Source organism: Chelmon rostratus, chromosome 10 (genome assembly GCF_017976325.1).
Source record: "Chelmon rostratus isolate fCheRos1 chromosome 10, fCheRos1.pri, whole genome shotgun sequence".
In the NCBI taxonomy this organism is placed as follows: Eukaryota; Metazoa; Chordata; class Actinopteri; order Chaetodontiformes; family Chaetodontidae; genus Chelmon; species Chelmon rostratus.
In genome coordinates this window covers 1,012,149-1,030,434 of record NC_055667.1, presented here as the reverse complement: position 1 = coordinate 1,030,434, position 18,286 = coordinate 1,012,149, and the positions used below count along the sequence as shown (strand labels likewise).

Genomic DNA, 18,286 nt, shown 5'->3' with positions numbered 1-18,286 from the left:
GTTCAGGTTCTTAAAGAGGACCTCGAAGACATAGCTATCAAAAGCACATTATTGCAGTTTGTTTATGATTTGTGCACCACCTCTTAACGACTGTTAAAGCTTACAATACTGTAAGCCACAGGTAGAATACCTGGGGTGAATGGTTCTCACAGAGTAACTGCAATGTCACCCTCACAAGTGGAAGGTGTGGGCAAAGCTCTGTGCCCACGAACTGTTGGACAGATGATGACATTCCTTGGAATGACAGGATATAGTCCTGAGCGGACTGAAGATTATGCTGAAAAAACTGCTTCCACAGAGAAATCATGAAAGAAATTGGAGGTCATCGGTTTAAAGCTTCTTTGCATTGTACAAATGAAGCTATGCTTGTTTTTAAAACAATCAAGCCAGAAATGCAAAAAGTACCAGCTCTGGTGACACCAGATTACGACAAACCATTTTTGCTGTACGTGTCAAATCGATAAAATGTAATGTAGTCCAAGGATGGCCACCTTGCTATCAAGGACCAGAAGCTCCATCCACAATTACAATGGGATATCCTATCACCATTTATATGCATCACAAGATCACTGAGCTGATAAAGCAAGGAAAATTTGTGGTGACTCAATGAGATGTTTGCAATACACACCGCTTCTGACTTATTCTGACATAAGTATTAAAAAATGTGCGAAGTTAAATCCAGGAAATTGCTGGAAGCCATTCCTTTGTAAAAAGCACATGGCTGCCTGCCTGGAGTTTGCCAAAATGCACCTGAAGGACTCTCAGACCATGAGAAACAAAATCCTCTGGTCTGATGAGACAAAGATTGAACTCTTTAGCATGAATGCCAGGCGTCATGTTTGGAGGAAACTAGGCACCGCTCATCACCAGGTCAATATCATCCTACAGTGAAGCCTGGTGGTGGCAGCATCATGCTGTGGGGATGTTTCAGCAGCAGGCAGTGGGAGACTAGTCAGGATAGAGGGAAAGATGAATGCAGCAATGTACAGAGACATCCTGGATGAAAACCTGCTCCACAGCGCTCTTGACCTCAGAGTGGGGTGACAGTTCATCTTTCAGCAGGACAACAAAGAAAGAAGATCCATACATGGTCGTGCGAGCGACACCAATGACAGTCCAACTGGAAGGAAGCACAACGTGGTATCATCTGAGCCACTGCACAAAAGTTCAAGAAAGAGACAAGGGCCGTATTAAGTTGGAAGAGAATGAAAACCAGAATGAAGGCATGTAGTGATGGTAATGAGCATTCTGATGTGGGTGACAGGAAACCTGGGACAGGAGAAGTCAGAGTCGAAAAACCTGGTGAGGATGCCAAAGGTCCTGAATGTAAGCATCCAAGAAGTGACTCAGCCCAAACTAGGTGGAGATGTGAAGTAATCTTACCCATCCCAACTGAATTAGGACCAGGTCAAAAGCAATGTGAAGTATCAACAGACAAAAATTGATTGTGTGGCCTTAAAACATGACAACAGGGGATGAGACCAGTGTCTAGTAACTGTAACAATTGGAAACCAAATTAACATCAATCCGAATGAGATACCAATGGAGCCTAGAGTACACTTATACTGCACAGGTGCAGATAAGAAATGCAGATGTTTCCCTACATCAGGCAAACTGTCGACCCTCTTTTTGAGTACAAGTGCAAGTGTTACTATTCAACTTAACTTCAACTACTCCAACCATATCGCTGACGACAAGAACTAGTGAAGTGTTAAGTAGTCCAACACCAGTATTGACTACCACAGCTCCTGCGCATTTAATTATACCCCCAAAGAAAACTATTCTGAGTTTGACACCTGTGCATGCTCTGAGCATAATTAGTGAAGCAACTGAATTACTACCTACTAACCCTAATAACAACAGTTTTAGATAAAAAAAAAAAAAGATGAAGAGATCATAAACAAGGATGATGATTATGATGTTTATTATCATGAACAGGGGGGACTAGATATGTTGGTGAAAAATGTAGATGCATGAAAGAGCTAAACCTATGTAGCTAAGTGAACAAACCAATGCAGATAAGCGATGGGAAACTGCCAACCAAAATGGGCATGGTATACTGTCAAAGAAATGACTTCTAGTGAATGTATAATGCAGACACTCAAATAAAATTGCCCACAGTTGTTTTAAAGAAACATACATTTGAAGAAAGCACTAAGATACAGCAACGTGAGTGTAGAGAAGGTAGATTTGTCCCTCGACAGGACTTGGCAGCACTTTTTAGGCTTCCTGTGTGTGGAATCCAACGTAGACTTTCGTATGGATCTCAAAAGAATCGTGATTTTCTGCACAGTTATCCTGAGTTTCAATTTCATTTCACATGTGCAGCATGAAGGAATTTTACATCCCAAAATGAGCCACAGACAAACTACAAAGTAGATCATCTGGCAGCTTATGAGTGTTTTGCTAGTGGAGGTTTTTCAACAGATCAGAAATGAGTTTCTGTACGTAACACCGCAGTCAACTGCAAAGTAACTTGGGTAATTTCTTGGATTCCCCATGCCAGTATGACTCCTATATTCATACGGACACCAGTGTGGTATGAAAACCCAGTGGCATTAAATCAAAGCTGTGAAAATGTTACTATGACCATTCCCACTCTCCATTTACTCAGTGAACAAACATATGCCATTACAGATAGTTATTGGATTTGTGGAGATAATATCTTGCTAAATTTTTTGCCATCTCAATGGATTGTACAAATGAGACTGCATGTGTTTGTGTTATATAATGGAGTGAGTGACATAATTAAAGTTGAAGAAACTCAGATGAATTGAAAGAAAAGACAATATGTACTAGATGAGAATATTTACATCAATAGCATTGCCCAGCCAATGGGAATTCTAGACAAGTTTAAAACACAACATGACGTTAGGGTTGAATTAGAATCCATACTTGGATTACTGTCAATAAAAAATGGATCAGCTACATCTACAACAATCAGCAGAGATTCATAAATTATACCAGTGAAGTTCTAAAAATATTGGGTGAACAATTGCATGAAACAAGTAGGATGGCCTGGCAGAATAGACAAGCATTAGATTGGATTTTGGCTGATAAGGGAGGAGTATGCCAAATGTTTGGAGAACATTGCTGCACCTTTATCCCAAACAATACTGCACCTGAGGGAACGTTTTCAGTTGCAATGAAGAAAACTGCACAATTTGAGATAAGATAAGATAAGATAAAACTTTATTTATCCCCAGCCAGGGAAATTTGGGCATTACAGCAGCATGTAATAGCAGTTGGAAGAAAAATAGCAACAGAGATAGAGAATTTAAAAAAAAATGAAATACAAAATTAAAAAGTAGACTATATATATGTACATATTAAACAAGCAAAATGAAATATTTGACTCTATAAAAGAAAAAAATGTAGAAAAAATATGTAAAAAAAATATGTAATTGCCCAATAACTGTGGAAAAAACAATGTATGCTGCCTTGATATTAAAAATAATAAATAGTGTTAATATTATTGCACAAAGGAATAAAATATACAAAACAGTAAAAAATCAGTAATATTACACAAAATTTAAAGTGCTGATTCTGAGTGCATGTTGGCATAAATGACGAGAAAAAAATTGAGACAAGAGCTTAAAGAGAATACGTGAAGAAACAACTGGTCATGGGATGGCTCGAACAAATTTTGGGGAAATGGGGAGCAGTGTTAGTAAAGGCAGGGATCAGTGCAATAATAGTTCTGATTATAGTTTTTCTATTGGCATGTTGCATCGTACCCATGCTGAGGAGGCGGTGCCTGAGGATGATGGACAAAAAGACAGGTCACAAGGCTGGTTTCCAAATGGCTCAGATGATGAACATGCTGTCACCAGAGCAAGTGGCTTAACTTCACCTCACTCAAATGGAAGACAGACATCCAGATCTGTTTCCACTCCCTGCTTACGTAACTGACTAGTGTGAACTGGTGGAAACAGAAGGAGCAGAGAGCGACGAGGTGACACAATTGGAGCCACACACACGCACAAAGTAAATACACACACACAATCAGGGCGCCCTTTCACACACACTCCAAGATACTTTGCAAATTAAGTGTGTGCCTATTGCTTCGTCTTCAAATCTTATGTTACTTAAACTAGCGAGGCCAACCAACCAACAAGGCCAAGAGAGTTTGTCTATAGAGATATAAATTCAATCTAGTGTGTATTCCCATATTCGTGCCCTCAAGAGATTGTGAATGAACTTTAGAGTTCATGTAACAGAACATGCTTCGCATTTCCAGTGAATTACTTCATGTATGTATTATCTAGACAAGACTTAGCATGAGTCTTACACCTCCAAATGCATCCCCCCATCCCGTAACACAGATTCCAACCTCAGGTTCCGCATTAGCAGTGCATATTGCATTAACAAATTCTACCTCATTATCAAATCTGACTTAGCATTAAAGCAGTGGATCCCAAGCTTTTTATTATCTGAGATCATTTTAATCTTAAACACCATTTTGACTCTCCTTAAAAAGGGAGAGCAATAAGTGTCCCTCACAGATGGCTTTAAAATAATACGACAGTATGCCTTTTCTGAAGCTTTGTCAACATTGTGATTGCCTTTAAAGTACTTCATATACGAACGAACAGTACAATTGTACTGCCAGAGTTTCTCTCACCATATTATAATGACATTTCACCACTTTTATCAAACATTAAGCCTCTGGGAAACAGAGCAGAGGCACTGCACAGTAAAGAGGATTTATTTACTAGAGTAATCATTAACACTGTCCAGTAGCGAAGTTGATCTTGAGCTGAGATAGGTCACAATCTGACACCTCAGCAGGTGAAGACTGATTGATCACATTGTATGGTAGCTTTTCAGTAATCAATCAAAGCTGCACTTTCAAGAAAAACAAATACTTTCTGACATTTTTCAAGTTGATTAAGAATAGAGACACATGGCTCAATTTGTCATATAAGATAACAATAAGGTAAGGAAATAATAATATGCCTTGGTTTGCTGTCTGATAAGCCTTCAAACTCATGGATTTACTACTCAAACTAAACTTCCTGGATCAAATTGTTACTGTTTTACCAGATTCTCAAACAACACGTCTACACAAATGTAGCGCCTTGCATTTCTTGAGCAGTGCTAATTTTTACTCTGAGCACCTGCTAAACACCTCAACACCCCAACAGCCCCTCTTCCTGCATACAGCCATCTGCCTGCTCTATCACTACATCCATAAGCCTCTGAGTGAGGTCCATAATCTCTGTGCCACATCTCCACCACAGAGAAGAAACCATGTCAGGTGACGCCATGCTGCTAGGACTATTTATCCAACTCACGTTCAATTATTTACATCATCATGAGAGTCTGCTGCTGAGCAAAGCATCTTCATTCAGTGGCTTTGAGCAAAGTCAGAGGTAATCATGCAACGTTAGTGAAAGTCAAAACTCACTGCCTGCCTCCATGCTCTCTAATAGATAGTAATAACATTTCATTCTGGTGCTTTTATTGTTTGCCTCTATGATTCACTCCAGTTTACACAGGTGTAATTCTAGTTATTATATACTATTACTGTAATGAGCAGCACAAAGGTTCACCCTGTAGAGCTGAAACTATGAGTCAATAAATCAATGCAGCGATCAGCAGAGAATTAGTCTGTAACTATTTTGATAATGGATGAATCACTTAGTTTCTTTTTCAAGTGCAGGTCTCTTTGGTAAAGGAGGCAAGACGGGAGGGAGCCCCAGGTCAAAAGTTGCGTCGAGGGGTCGCTTCAGTGATTTGACAGCCGACTGAGTCATGGCTGCAGCACGAAGTGACTGCAGCCATTCATCACACAAAAACGCCAAACATCCTGCAGTTCCTGCATCTTCAGTTAGAGGAACAACAACCATTGAAGATAATGGTTGTTGCAGCCTTTTACATAAGTGTGTACATAACATTTCCATATTCTCATCATTTTTCATACTGTACAAAACTTAGTAAAGGTTACTCTCCAGTCATTTAACCTCTATATCACAAATTTTTATTTTTTGGGTGAAAATATTTCTGTGCAATTTTTCAGAGCTAAATTCATGTCCACGCTTCGATTATAACTTAATATCATTAATGTCAGTCTTGTACTGGTTTCATACCTGTCAACACTGGGGTTTGAAAATACAGGAAAAGCAACAAGGATTGAGTTAACTAGTTCCTACATTAAGTGACGACAGTCAGGTGGTATACTTGGCAGTTTTGTTGCTTTCCCCTTCATGTGTTACACTAAAATCTGTGTGGAATACTTTACAAACAGCATGACTTTGACTGATGCTGCTCTTCAGTAAGTGCGAGTGAGCCTCCTCCCATTTGGTGACATACTTTTAGCCTTTCTGGCGGCACTCCATCCCTTTCATGTTCATTCTTCTTCTTCTTGTTTTATTGGCGGGTGAGATTTCAGTGAATGACTTCTCGTCACTAGATGTTACAGCTAATGTTCTACATTCTGCCACCTGCTGTTCTGGAGGGGAATGTAGCCTTAAAAAAAACAGGAAAACATTGAATTGAGAGGACAACAAGAGAGAGGGGTAAAACAGAGGATCTCTGGAAAAATGGGAGGGTTGACAGGTCTGACTGGTTTGCAGAGTCAGGCTGAAATGCAAGCATCCACTGTTGCATCCAAATGGCCCATTTTTCCGGCTGCTCGCTTCCTGTTAGTATCAGCAGCAATTAATGAGGAGCTGACAAGAAGTGGTGAGCCAGGTGTCAGAGCCGCCGCTGAACAGGAAGAAAGAAGCTATGAGTACTGACCCACAACCAGTTCCCACAGACTCAGCCAAGAAGGAAGCAGGAAGGACAGAGGAGACTGAAGATCGCAAAGCATCTCTTTGCTACAGCAGTGAGCGATTATGGTGTTCTACTCTTTCATCAGTATTCAATTGGGTGTTTTGCTATAACTTCTGTAAAAGTGCTCCCTGTTTTTCTAAATTTGTAGTTATTTTAGGGCAGTCAAATTAGGATAAATCACACACAGTGGAATCTTTTCTAGTTTTCACTCACAGCAACAGTCTTTATTAGTGGGTGTCAAACTTGCTGATAAAATACCTGAACTTTATTATTGATACCAAAACACTACTTTCGATAACTTACTTTGAGAAACGTGATTATGTTTTCTTTAGAACCCCTTTTTGTCTGATAAAAAAAGGTGAAGTTCTCAAATTTTATAGTAAATGTCTAAACACAAGCAGTCATAGGATGAATATTTCAACAGAGCTATATGTTAACTTGGGAAGGGCAAAGGACATTATTGTTGCACCATCCAAACCAAACCAGTTTGCAGGAAACTGTTCCAGAGAAAAATGTGTCTTACTTGATGCTAAGGACACTGAAGTACATGTACAAAACATTAATAAGTGCAATTTTGGTTTCACAATGAGGACTCTGATACCCAGCCAACTTGAAGAAAACAATAATATAATTATCTTCAAGGTGACTAATTGACAATGTTTGGACCTGTGAAAGACTATTTGTATTATATTGTACAATATTGCCACAGGAGCAATCTTTATATACTGTACATTGTGTTACTGTATGTACTGTATACATTTGTGTATTGCAATATTCAAGCATGTGTATACTGACCGAACTATTCATTGAACAATATTAACTATAGACACTGCAGTTCCTTTTTTTTTTGCACAAAAATACAGATTCTTCTTGCATTTGCTGCAAATCGCTCTTAGCCAACAGAGGCTTACTTGAGATAAAGCAGACCAGTGAATTCACAACCTTTCTCCCTGTATGCAGATGAATTTTGCCAACCAGACAGCAGGTATTCAGAGCAGCAAACATAAAATCTGTCATGATCAAAATGATCATTGATGGCGGAGCTTAGAAGACACAGTTTAATATATTTGTTAATAATGAAGAGCACTGCTGCAGTTGTGCATCTAAAATGCATGTGGGCTAGCATGGGCCGGAGCTGCTGATAGGAGGCAGAGCAAGGAAATGGGGACAGTGTGGACTGGTGAGGGCGGGGGTGCATTAGTACTGTATATGTTGCCCTCCTTTCATGACCAGACATTCATCATTCTCCTCAGTCTCTGCAGGTTGAGCACAACTGACTGGACACAATATGCTGCTGAAAATCACTTGACATTAAGGAGCTATAGAATATCAACACTCACAGCATCCTGTTCAAGATGGGACAGTGATTGTTACTGGGCTGTATAAGCTTACTGAATTATTCTTATTTCAGCTTGGAATTTATATTACAGTAAAACCTGTGTGGGACATGACGTCTGCTCTCATCATGCACTGCAAAGCTCACTCTGTGTCTTTTTCTGTCCAATAATGGCTCCCTCCCCTTGCCACTGTCTCTCTGCCTCGCTGTCTCTCTCTATGTATATATATGAGACAGAGAGAGAGAGAGAGTTAGAGAGAGCTCTTGTTCTGCCTTTCGCTGCATGATTCAATGAAAAGTAGGACAAAGAGGAGGAGAGAGGGCCAAGTCACACATATAATCCTTGTAGGCTGTGCCACGCTCTGTACGCCATGCTGGATTAAACCCACAGGAATACATTGAGATTCACTTTGTTTTATGTCACATTGCTGCCCGCCGTGCTACTTTCAGCACCAGCTTTCATACACTAACACTTTCCTGTGTTTATCAGACATTATTTAACTTGAACCTAAATGTAAACCTCCTTTTTAATGTTAGAGTGATGATGTTATAGTATATTTTAAATATGATTGAGATCATATTGACATACTGTCTGCTATTACAAGCTCACTGGTTAGTGTGACATCATCTCTATGTACAACACACACCAGGGCTGTATGCAAGGCCACTCAAGTGGAGTGCATGAAAACTTCAAGTCAAATACGGTTTGCTGCTATCTGTTCTTGCACTAACTATTTATTTGTCCTGGAGCATTTCATATGTCTCTGTACTCGTCAACAGTTTTGTACCCCTGTATTTTGAAAATAACATGAAATAGTAGACTAACACCTCAGTTACATCTGAACACAACACACACGTAGCAGTTAAGTTGATGTCAGGTCAATATATGCTGGTGACTGTGAAGGAAACATTTTGCAGAATGTTTCCAGGAGCAAGAGACAAACAACCCAAGTGACTGTGTCAGTTTGTGGGGTTTAAAATGGCCAATCATCATACAGCTCGAAACATGCAAAACTGGATGAGCTGCAAGGACAAATGCACTTGGATACAGTTAACTCTCTTCGGAGGAGTTTGGGTGCGCTGCTGAGCTGGTAGCACCAGACAAAGTGAAATTGTTCCACAGTGTCAGTTTGTCTCAAAGAATGAATGAAGATGAAAGGGAAATCTGATGTGGAACTCAGTTATAACATAACGAGTCATGTTAGGAAGGCATGACTTCCTGGCCAATACGGAGAGGAGGAATGATTATCTTATCCTTCACTTTAAAGCATGAGAGTTCATTCTGAACTCTATGTACAAATGAAGACTCTGTGATACATTTGAAAGCTCTGGAAAAAGAACAGGTACATGACCCTGGAGTTGTGATTGTTTTGTCAAAATACACAACACAAATTTCCGAACACCAAGAATAAAATGAAGCGTAACTTTTGAGCCAACACGGACAAGACATCTGAAAAGCACAGCTACTGAGCTCGCAAACATCCACTGATGATGACAGTGTGATAAAGCTAAATCAACCTTGACTTTTTGTCAAATGGAGTCAGTATTTCTGCTGACTCAGATTTTACCTGAGCACATCAGCATTCCTTGAAAATAAACATCACTCCTGTAAGAAGGAGGACTTTGGAAGTAAACATTGAAAGAGATGAACTCTGTGTGAATCTCTTTTGAAGATAAAACCTGCCTTTGTCATAGTTTCTTTCATATGTTTTTCTTCCACTGTAAATGAATAATTTCTTCCTTGTCACTATCATGAAAAATGAAAGCAGCAGTGCAGTCTACACGGCTTTGACTGTGCGTACGACACTTTGCTGAAAGGACTAGAAGCGTTTTTCCAACTCATGCAGTGATCTTAATTTAAATGTAACTGTGAAAGTCTTGTAAAAAATCAAATCACAGTGGGGATACAGTATACTGATACTGCATTTCCTCGGATGTCTACTGCTGTCAGCTGCTGATCACTGGTTCATTTTTCTCTTGTCATGTCATCGGACTGCTGGATAACAGAGTCAGTGCAGAGACTGCTTAAGCAGCTGTCACATGGACTAAATCTACTGATCTCTTGGGGAAAGACAACATGCTTCACTAGATTTATGCTTTACTAAAAGTTGTGCTTCAGTGGATTCACAGTCTCAGTGTCATGTTGGGGAGAATGCACTGAAATACTTTTAATAATAATTTAAGAAAGTTTTGCCGTTGGGAAATTGTATTGCCCGTCAGAAGCAGGAAATTCAATTACTGTGAATTTATCAGCATGTTTAACAAAAAATGTTGTGGAGGAAAAAATCGAACTCTGAAAATTAAAAGGGTTGATCCTCTGTAAGCAAAAATGTGCTCTGCAAATTTAGCAGAGAAGATTCATTTAAGACAATGACGCCTCTTTTTTATGCTGACTCTGTACTCCAGCACGTTCAGTATAACATGAAACACTGGGCTTTGTGCAACAACCACATGTATGAACACATCCACTCTTAAGGAGAATGTACAAGTAATTTAAGAAACTTGTCACATTTATCAATGACATTAACAGGCCTCTATCTGAATGGACTTAAAATATGTTCCAGAAATATTGGAGAAAAATAATATATATATATATATATATATATATATATATATATATATATATATATATATATATATATATATATATATATGTGTGTGTGTGTGTCAAACAAATGTCATTTTAATGAACATTTTTGCTTGCCAGTTTTTATTTACATTTCATTCATTAGGATGTGTTCGTCGAACTAAGTGATGGTGAAAAACAGTAAAAAGGTGGAGCTGAGAGATAATGCATATTGAGACAGTCTGGAGGATATTGCAGCTTGAATTTGAGAGGATGTCTAACCATCACAGCTACCTGAGTTGAATCATGTTCATGTCCAAATAATAAAATAATAGTGGGTATGTGGTTATCACCTCTGGAGCTGAACTGAAAGCTAGGTGTTAGACTGTAGACAAGATAAAACTCAAACATAAAGCTACTTACAGCTGAAATGAATGTTACTGGAGACCTTTAATAAAGCTGCTCCACAGTGGACACAGTCTGCTGTGGCTCTCTGTCATGCTAAAACTCATTCAGTTTGGTGACGTGACCAGAGTAGTAGAGATGGCGGCGCACGAGTGGCAGCTTGTTACAGCAGCTCCAACCGCTTTTCTTTTTTTTCTTTGTTTTAGTGTTTTAATCAAACCTGTTCTTCGACAGGTCCAGATCAGCTCTGTGGGGTCGTTCTTCACATCTTCAACATGATCCTCATTTTGGACAGAGTTCCAGCCCTGTGGAAAACGTCCTGTGTGGTTCCATTTCCAGTTCCAAAGACTGTGCATCCCAGGGAGCCCAACCACTTCAGGACAGTGGCTCTAATTTGCCACCTGATGAAGACCCTGGAGAGGATTATACTGGACCCCCTAGAGTTCGCATAAGACGCTATCATCTACCTGCTGCACAGATCTCTTTCCCACCTGTAGAGCTCTAGGAGCGCAGTGAGGGTCATGCTTTTTGACTTCTCCAGTGCTTTCAACACAATCCATCACTGCTGAGGGGCAAGCTGGAGGGAGCTGGAGTAGACTGTCACCTGGCTGCATGGACCATCGACTACCTCACCAGACCAGTATGAGTGGCTTCAGGACTGTGTGTCTGATGTGATAAGCTGCAGCACGGGGGCTCTGCAGGGTACTGTGCTCTCTCCTTTTACCTTCAGCCTCTACACATCTGACGTCAGACACAACACTGACAGCTACCAAATCCAGATGTTCTCAGATGATACAGCCGTTGTTGGATGTGTATCACAGGGGAACAATCTGGAATACAGGGAAGTCATCACTAACTTTGTCGACTGGTGTGGACTAAACCACCTGCACATCAACGCCGGTAAGATCAAGGAGATGGTGACAGACTTCTGCAGGAAAGTGTCACAAATCACACTGGTGAGCATCCAGGGTTTGGACATTTAGAGGGTGGGGGAGTACAAATACCTGGGTGTGCACTTCAACAACAAACTGGACTGGAAAACCAATACAGATGCCCTGGACAGGACCAAAGGGCCAAAGTTGTCTCCATCTGCTGACAATTCTGAGGTCCCTTAGAGTATGTTGGACACTGTTAAAAACATTCTATGACTCTGTGGTTGCATCTGCAATCTTCTACACGGTGGTCTGCTGGGGCTGTGGAAGCTCTGAGAGGGACAGAAAGAGACTAAACAAACTGGTCAGGAGGGCTGGCTCTGTCCTGGACTGCCCTCTGGACACCACTGAGGATGACACTGTGGTGTCCCTCAGCAGCTCCTTCAGTAACTGATTGCTGCATCCACTCTGTAAAAAGAAACCGTACTGTAGGTCCTTCACAACAACAGCCGTCAGCTTATTCAACTCCAGCATTGTATAATGTAGCGCTGTGTTCACACACATACTGTTTTTCTTTGCACTACTGGAAACATCCTTCATCTCATACATGCTACAACCTGTGCGATATTCCATTTTTTTCCCCTTAAATACGACACCTATGCATATATATATATATTTATCTCCATGGTACATGTACATATAAATTCAACTTATTTTGTATTTTCCATTGTCTTTACTATTGCTATTTTTGTTGATGCTGCCTGTAACAACAAATTTCCCCGGCTTCTGATTAATGAAGTTGATCTTATCTTATCTTATAGGCCAGTGAAGAACTGGATCATGGGCTGTTCCAATGGTCAGTGTTATCTATCATTGCTCCCAGAGGCTAAAGAACATGCTGCTCCAACACTGAATATTGATTAGTTTACATGACTGACTCCCACTGAGAAGTGTCATCAAAGGGCACTGTGGCCAGGCTGGCCTATTTCCAAACACAAACACAAAGTGTTGCCTCTAAGGAATGAGGACAAATGCTAGGATAAATAAATTCAAATAACAGTTTTCAGGTCTGACTTAAATTTGAATTCTTCTCCCTTTTTGTGTTAGGAAATATGAATTATATTGATATTATAGTTATTGTGCACATTTTTCTGATTTTCAAAAGAATATACAATTTTTTTGGACATACATACTAAGTGGGTATGACTAAGTGAGATGCGCTGTCAACTTTCATAGCTAGGCTGTTGACTGGAGAACATCATACTGTATGTACTGTAACAGAACAAAAAAATCCAAAACAAATTAAAAACATCTAATGAATGTAATTCGACAGTTACGAAAACAGGACAGAACAGAAATGTAAAACTAAATTTAGCATTCCATTTCGAACCATGCAGGATAAGACAGAATTCGTTTTATGTTTATCGAGTGAATTCAAAGAGAAATAATGTTTCAGTCAAACACCTCACCGGCCATGAGAACCGACAAACAAAGAAAAACAGTTCAGGTCCTTTGTTGTTAACTCAACAGAGTTGTATTACACAATGTATTACATGGCTGACCTTAGGTTGTCTTAGCAAACACAATCTACAAAGAAGAATATGACTATAAAAACTTATTATTATTATGGTATTTTTTTTTACCATCATTAGCAACTTAAGCAGTCTGTCCTTTACAAGAGTATTCCTGTGATCTCAGCATGCTGTATGTTACTCCTAGATAAGTGACTATTGCAGTTCAATAGGTGGTTAAAAGTGACATGCTCAGAACTGCATGTTGGGCTGTTGAAATTAAAGCAATATAACATACGATTGCAGTGCCAGCCAACATCAATATTACACCCATCAAATCAACGTACTAAGATCATCAGTTGGTCCCAGCAACTTCAACCTGCTGACAAACACTAATATCAGGGGTGCTGCCCCTGCAGAAAAATTAGTAAACAAAAACTTGAAATATCTTCATTTTGGTCAGTGTAAGTCTGACTTTAATTCATCAGTCAAAACAAACACTCAGGAATTCTAAAGATTTGCTTGCAAAAATAAATTAGAATTTCCCTTGGACTGTTGTAAAGGCTCATTATGTTGTGCATAATTAAGAAGCATTTGCCAATATTGGTGGAACGATCCAAACACTAAAAAAATGATAATAAGATAAGAAAGAATAAACTGTGTAATGTAATAAGTTCAATAAAAAATACTCGGACCGTCTTCACAATGAAAAGAGGCATGAATTATTCAGCAGCCAATATTTCTCTTGGAGGACATGAGTGGTACCTCTCAGCACCATGTACTGTATCTAATCACAAGTCTTCCTGTTGTGAAAGAAATTATCATGAAACTACGGCACTGTTTCCGTGTGAGTGTCTTGAGGCAAACAGAGTGTGAATGGCAGCAACAGCATAGGCATGTACAAGACATTGCAATTATGTGCAATACAGTTGTATTGCCATCTGAGTGGCCGTGAAGAGGTATGATACTCTGTTAGATAAGCGCTTGGGTAACATCTGTGCTCCATCGCTTCAAATGTAACCTGCCAGGTAAAACACAAAGTGTATGTGAATGAAAGGAGAGTGGAAGCAGAGCAGAGAAAGGGGTCTATTAACACCATTACTGACTGGACAGAATGGCCTGTGACGTGGCTGAAACTGTCTTACATAAAGCAGTGAAGGGAAGATGGCAGCAGAGCCAAGGGAGGTCGAACCCTTCTCACTGTTTCCATGGATTAGATGTTTACGTCAGCAGATGGAGGGATTCTTGTCTGCTGACTTATCTTCATTATGCTCTTCAATCCACTGAAATAATGACAGCTGCATACTTTTCAGGTTGTATGTATTAAAAAGATATATTCTTTATTGTTTATTATGACTTGGATCTTGTTTTGTGCATCACTCCTATTCATAATAGCTGGAAACATAGTGACAGCACAAAAACAAATTAAACATGAATCAGATAGGCTGGAAAAAAGCTCCATGTTTGCCAAATTTAAAAATTAAGGTTTACAGTCAAAATATGACCCAAACTGTCTGTTGTAAACATCCATCACAGTTTAAAGACCTACTTCCTGCTTCAACGTTGACATACTGTCCTTACTGTGGTACTTATTCTGCTTGTATGCATGTTGACTGATCAGAGCAGGGTCAATGTACATTAGGTATGACAGACAAATTGCACATGTAAAAATGACCTATGTGAATTACACGGTCTTAAGAAAATGCAATTTGGCATTTCCCTTCCATAAGGTTAGGACAGATTAAAGAAAGAAATTTCAATAGCAGCAGACACCAAGATATCCTGAATTTTAGTCCCAAGTGTGTGGTCAAGCACCAAAAACACTGCATCCTACATTTCACATCATGGCCTGATAAACACCACGATTATTCACCGGAGCAGTTTGTAACACCAGAGTTCTATTAAAATTTGCAAGTCCCAAGTTAAGTCTAATGAAAACACAAAATCACCAGGGTTAGAGTCTCTGTTTTCAACTGTTTTCACAGGCAGACTCGATGATTGGTGCATGACTCCTTTAAATTTGACTTCCTGAATTTACATTCAGTGTGTTTGAATTCAGCTTCAGAGATTTAAATATAGTATTAATAATACTCAAATTCAGTCGTGTGTGACCCACAGACAAAGGTTCAGTGGAATATCATCCATCACCATTATTGTTACGTCTAACAACTGCAGTACTGAGAGGACACTGATCATGTCCAACGTGCCCACTCTAACTGCAGTAACGGCATCACAGTCAGAAAAGGCTGGTTTACAAACCAAAGGGGACAAGAGCATGGACTCTAAGGGGCCTGTGTGACTTGTGGTTTTTGCATATTTATCCAGTCTTCACACTCTGTCTTATAGAGGGGCCCTGTGTCAAAATCAAGTTTGAATTCCTTTAATATTCCACTTGATATTATGCTAGCATGGTGAATATCCTTATTTAAACAAATGTGTATTTCACCAGTTATTGCATACTAACTTACTGCAAGTAGCAGTATAGCAGTAGTAGTAATAGTAGTAGTATCCCAGTATAGGAAACATGGTTGGCTTCTGGAACTCTGGACATAATTCAGCCTATCCTCACCAGAAACCAGGTTATTATAATATATATATTATAATAAAATAATACTAAATAATAATACTATATTTACATTTATTATAAGGTGTCAACCTCTAGTACGCGTAGTAAAAGTCTGCATATGAAGGAGATGGAGCGGGTGCATGCGTCGAGCAAACACAGGACTTTCACCCAGGAGGCGCTGTTCATGTTCCCTGTGATATGAAAGTCAACGTTGACTAATTTAATGTACATAACGTACATTAGTTACACCACGTATGTAACACGAACATACTTCATATGACTTTTTCTGGTATGCCTATCAGTGGTACTGTCTTTTTGGGAATGGTCAAATGTGCTGTGTTGGGAGTCATTGAGAGACTCTTGCCCTGGGGACCCCTAGCAGGTTAACCTGATATATAGATATTGTGTGACTGATGTGCGTGTGTTATAATTTTATCCTTCAACTACACTTACAGAAAAGATAGAAGGAAAATTTTCTGATCCAAACAAACATGACAAAATATTCTAAGCCAAAGACTTTTATTTACTTGGATGGCCACTATGTTGAAAGACAGATAGACAGACAGACAGATAGATAGATAGATAGATAGATAGATAGATAGATAGATAGATAGATAGATAGCTGGAACAGGCTTCCAATAGAAGAGCGCCATCATGTTCCACAGAGGCATGATAACATGTTGAATGTATGTATGTCAGTGAACAATGTTGTGAACTAAGTCACATTGGCACACTACTGATTTAATGAGCGGCAGGTGCTTCGGTACAGATACAGTACTGTGTGTGGTCTTCACTCTGCTCTGCTGTCACTTTGTGATGTGAAATGAGAATAAAGGGAAAGATATAATCCAGATACACAGCCTTTTTACAAGCACCAATTGCTGATTGATCTATTTTTTCATCTGCCAAGGGCCAGTATTGGACTATTGTGACAGTAATAGTTTTAAAGAAGTATAAAGCCAAAGCTTCTTTCAGTCAGCTGGTGATTTGAGAAGTATCTTCAATTATGCAAGCACTTCATATGCATTCAAGTGTATTATCTCACCCAGCACATCGTTAGCTTCTTTCCCTTTTTGTAAGCTTTAAGGCTATTAATATCACTGTATCATATAGCCTATGATCTTGCTCCAGCTCCTCGTTACATGATGTTCCCACTAGTGAAATTTTCAAACCCAAGACTCCACATTTTTCACGGCTGCACAATGCCAATAAATGCAAATATGCAGGCTGATACAACCTGACACACACCAGGCCAGTAAGGTCGAAAGGGTTAAAACAAACTTTGTAATTTTGTAATATATTTCACATAATGTGGATACAAATATAATAATAAAGAAACTGAGGTTATGCATTGGTTTAAGCATTGCATTTAAGTGCTCCTTTATAATTTGGCTATTATTTACATACATGTATTTGCATATGTAATGCAATATACACACATGTTGCAGAGGTATAGAATGTACATGCTGATCAGCGCGATGATCTGAAATACTGACAGTTAAAGTCTATCATATTCCCGGCGGCCTGTGAGAATGTCAAACATGAAAAAAGCCAGAGAAGATTATAATCCAGCCTGCCACCGAGTCAAACACGTTGGCAGCCTTAGTCCTTCACTGTACAGACAGTTCTACATAGAAACACTACTTTTCCATTTTCCACAGGAGTGCTGAGTTAAACGAACCACACGACCATTCAAACGCGATGAGAACACGCACAGACAGTTTTTTCATTAATGATGGAGCTCTATGTCGCTGTCGCTGTCTGCGCGCTGCGCCGTCCCCGCACAACCAGTCCCAGACAAGAGCCAAACACGTGCTTACCTTCAACAGCCCAGACCGCTGGTAGCATCCACAGGAAATATAACATATCCATAATCATTGTCATTCCAGGCATTTGACTGTAAGCCGTCCAGCAGCAGGCCACTGACTGTGGATTCATTCAGAGCTGCAGCGCATCCTCCTCCTCCTCCTCCTGTTCCTCCTCCTCCTCCTCATCATCATCAGCAGCAGCAGAGAGGAGCTGCAGCTCAGGGCAGTTTGGGCGAAACCAAAAGGATAGGGGCGGGAAAACAGTGGAAAAACCACAGGAGACCAGCATCCCGCTGCACCCAGTGCACCTCCTGACGCAAGGTTTACTGTGGAAACTGGTACCACTCGTCCTGGGGTAGAAAATGAAAGAGCTTTTATTAATGAAGTGTTTGTTCAGGAGGAGTTTTCAGTCAGTCAGTCAGCTGATCCGAGCAGTTATTAT

The 18,286-nt window shown here is 39.8% G+C and overlaps 1 protein-coding gene across 1 annotated transcript in view; it reads right to left on the bottom strand.

Moving 5' to 3' along the window:
* Positions 1–17,932, bottom strand: part of ephb2a (eph receptor B2a) — a 57,868-nt gene extending 39,936 nt beyond the window's left edge. Inside the window, exon 1 of the mRNA XM_041946163.1 lies at positions 17,857–17,932. Within this exon, the coding sequence (XP_041802097.1) occupies positions 17,857–17,929 (73 nt within the window). The 5' untranslated portion in view covers positions 17,930–17,932. The remainder of the gene's footprint in view (positions 1–17,856) is intronic.
* Positions 17,933–18,286: the final 354 nt, after the last annotated feature.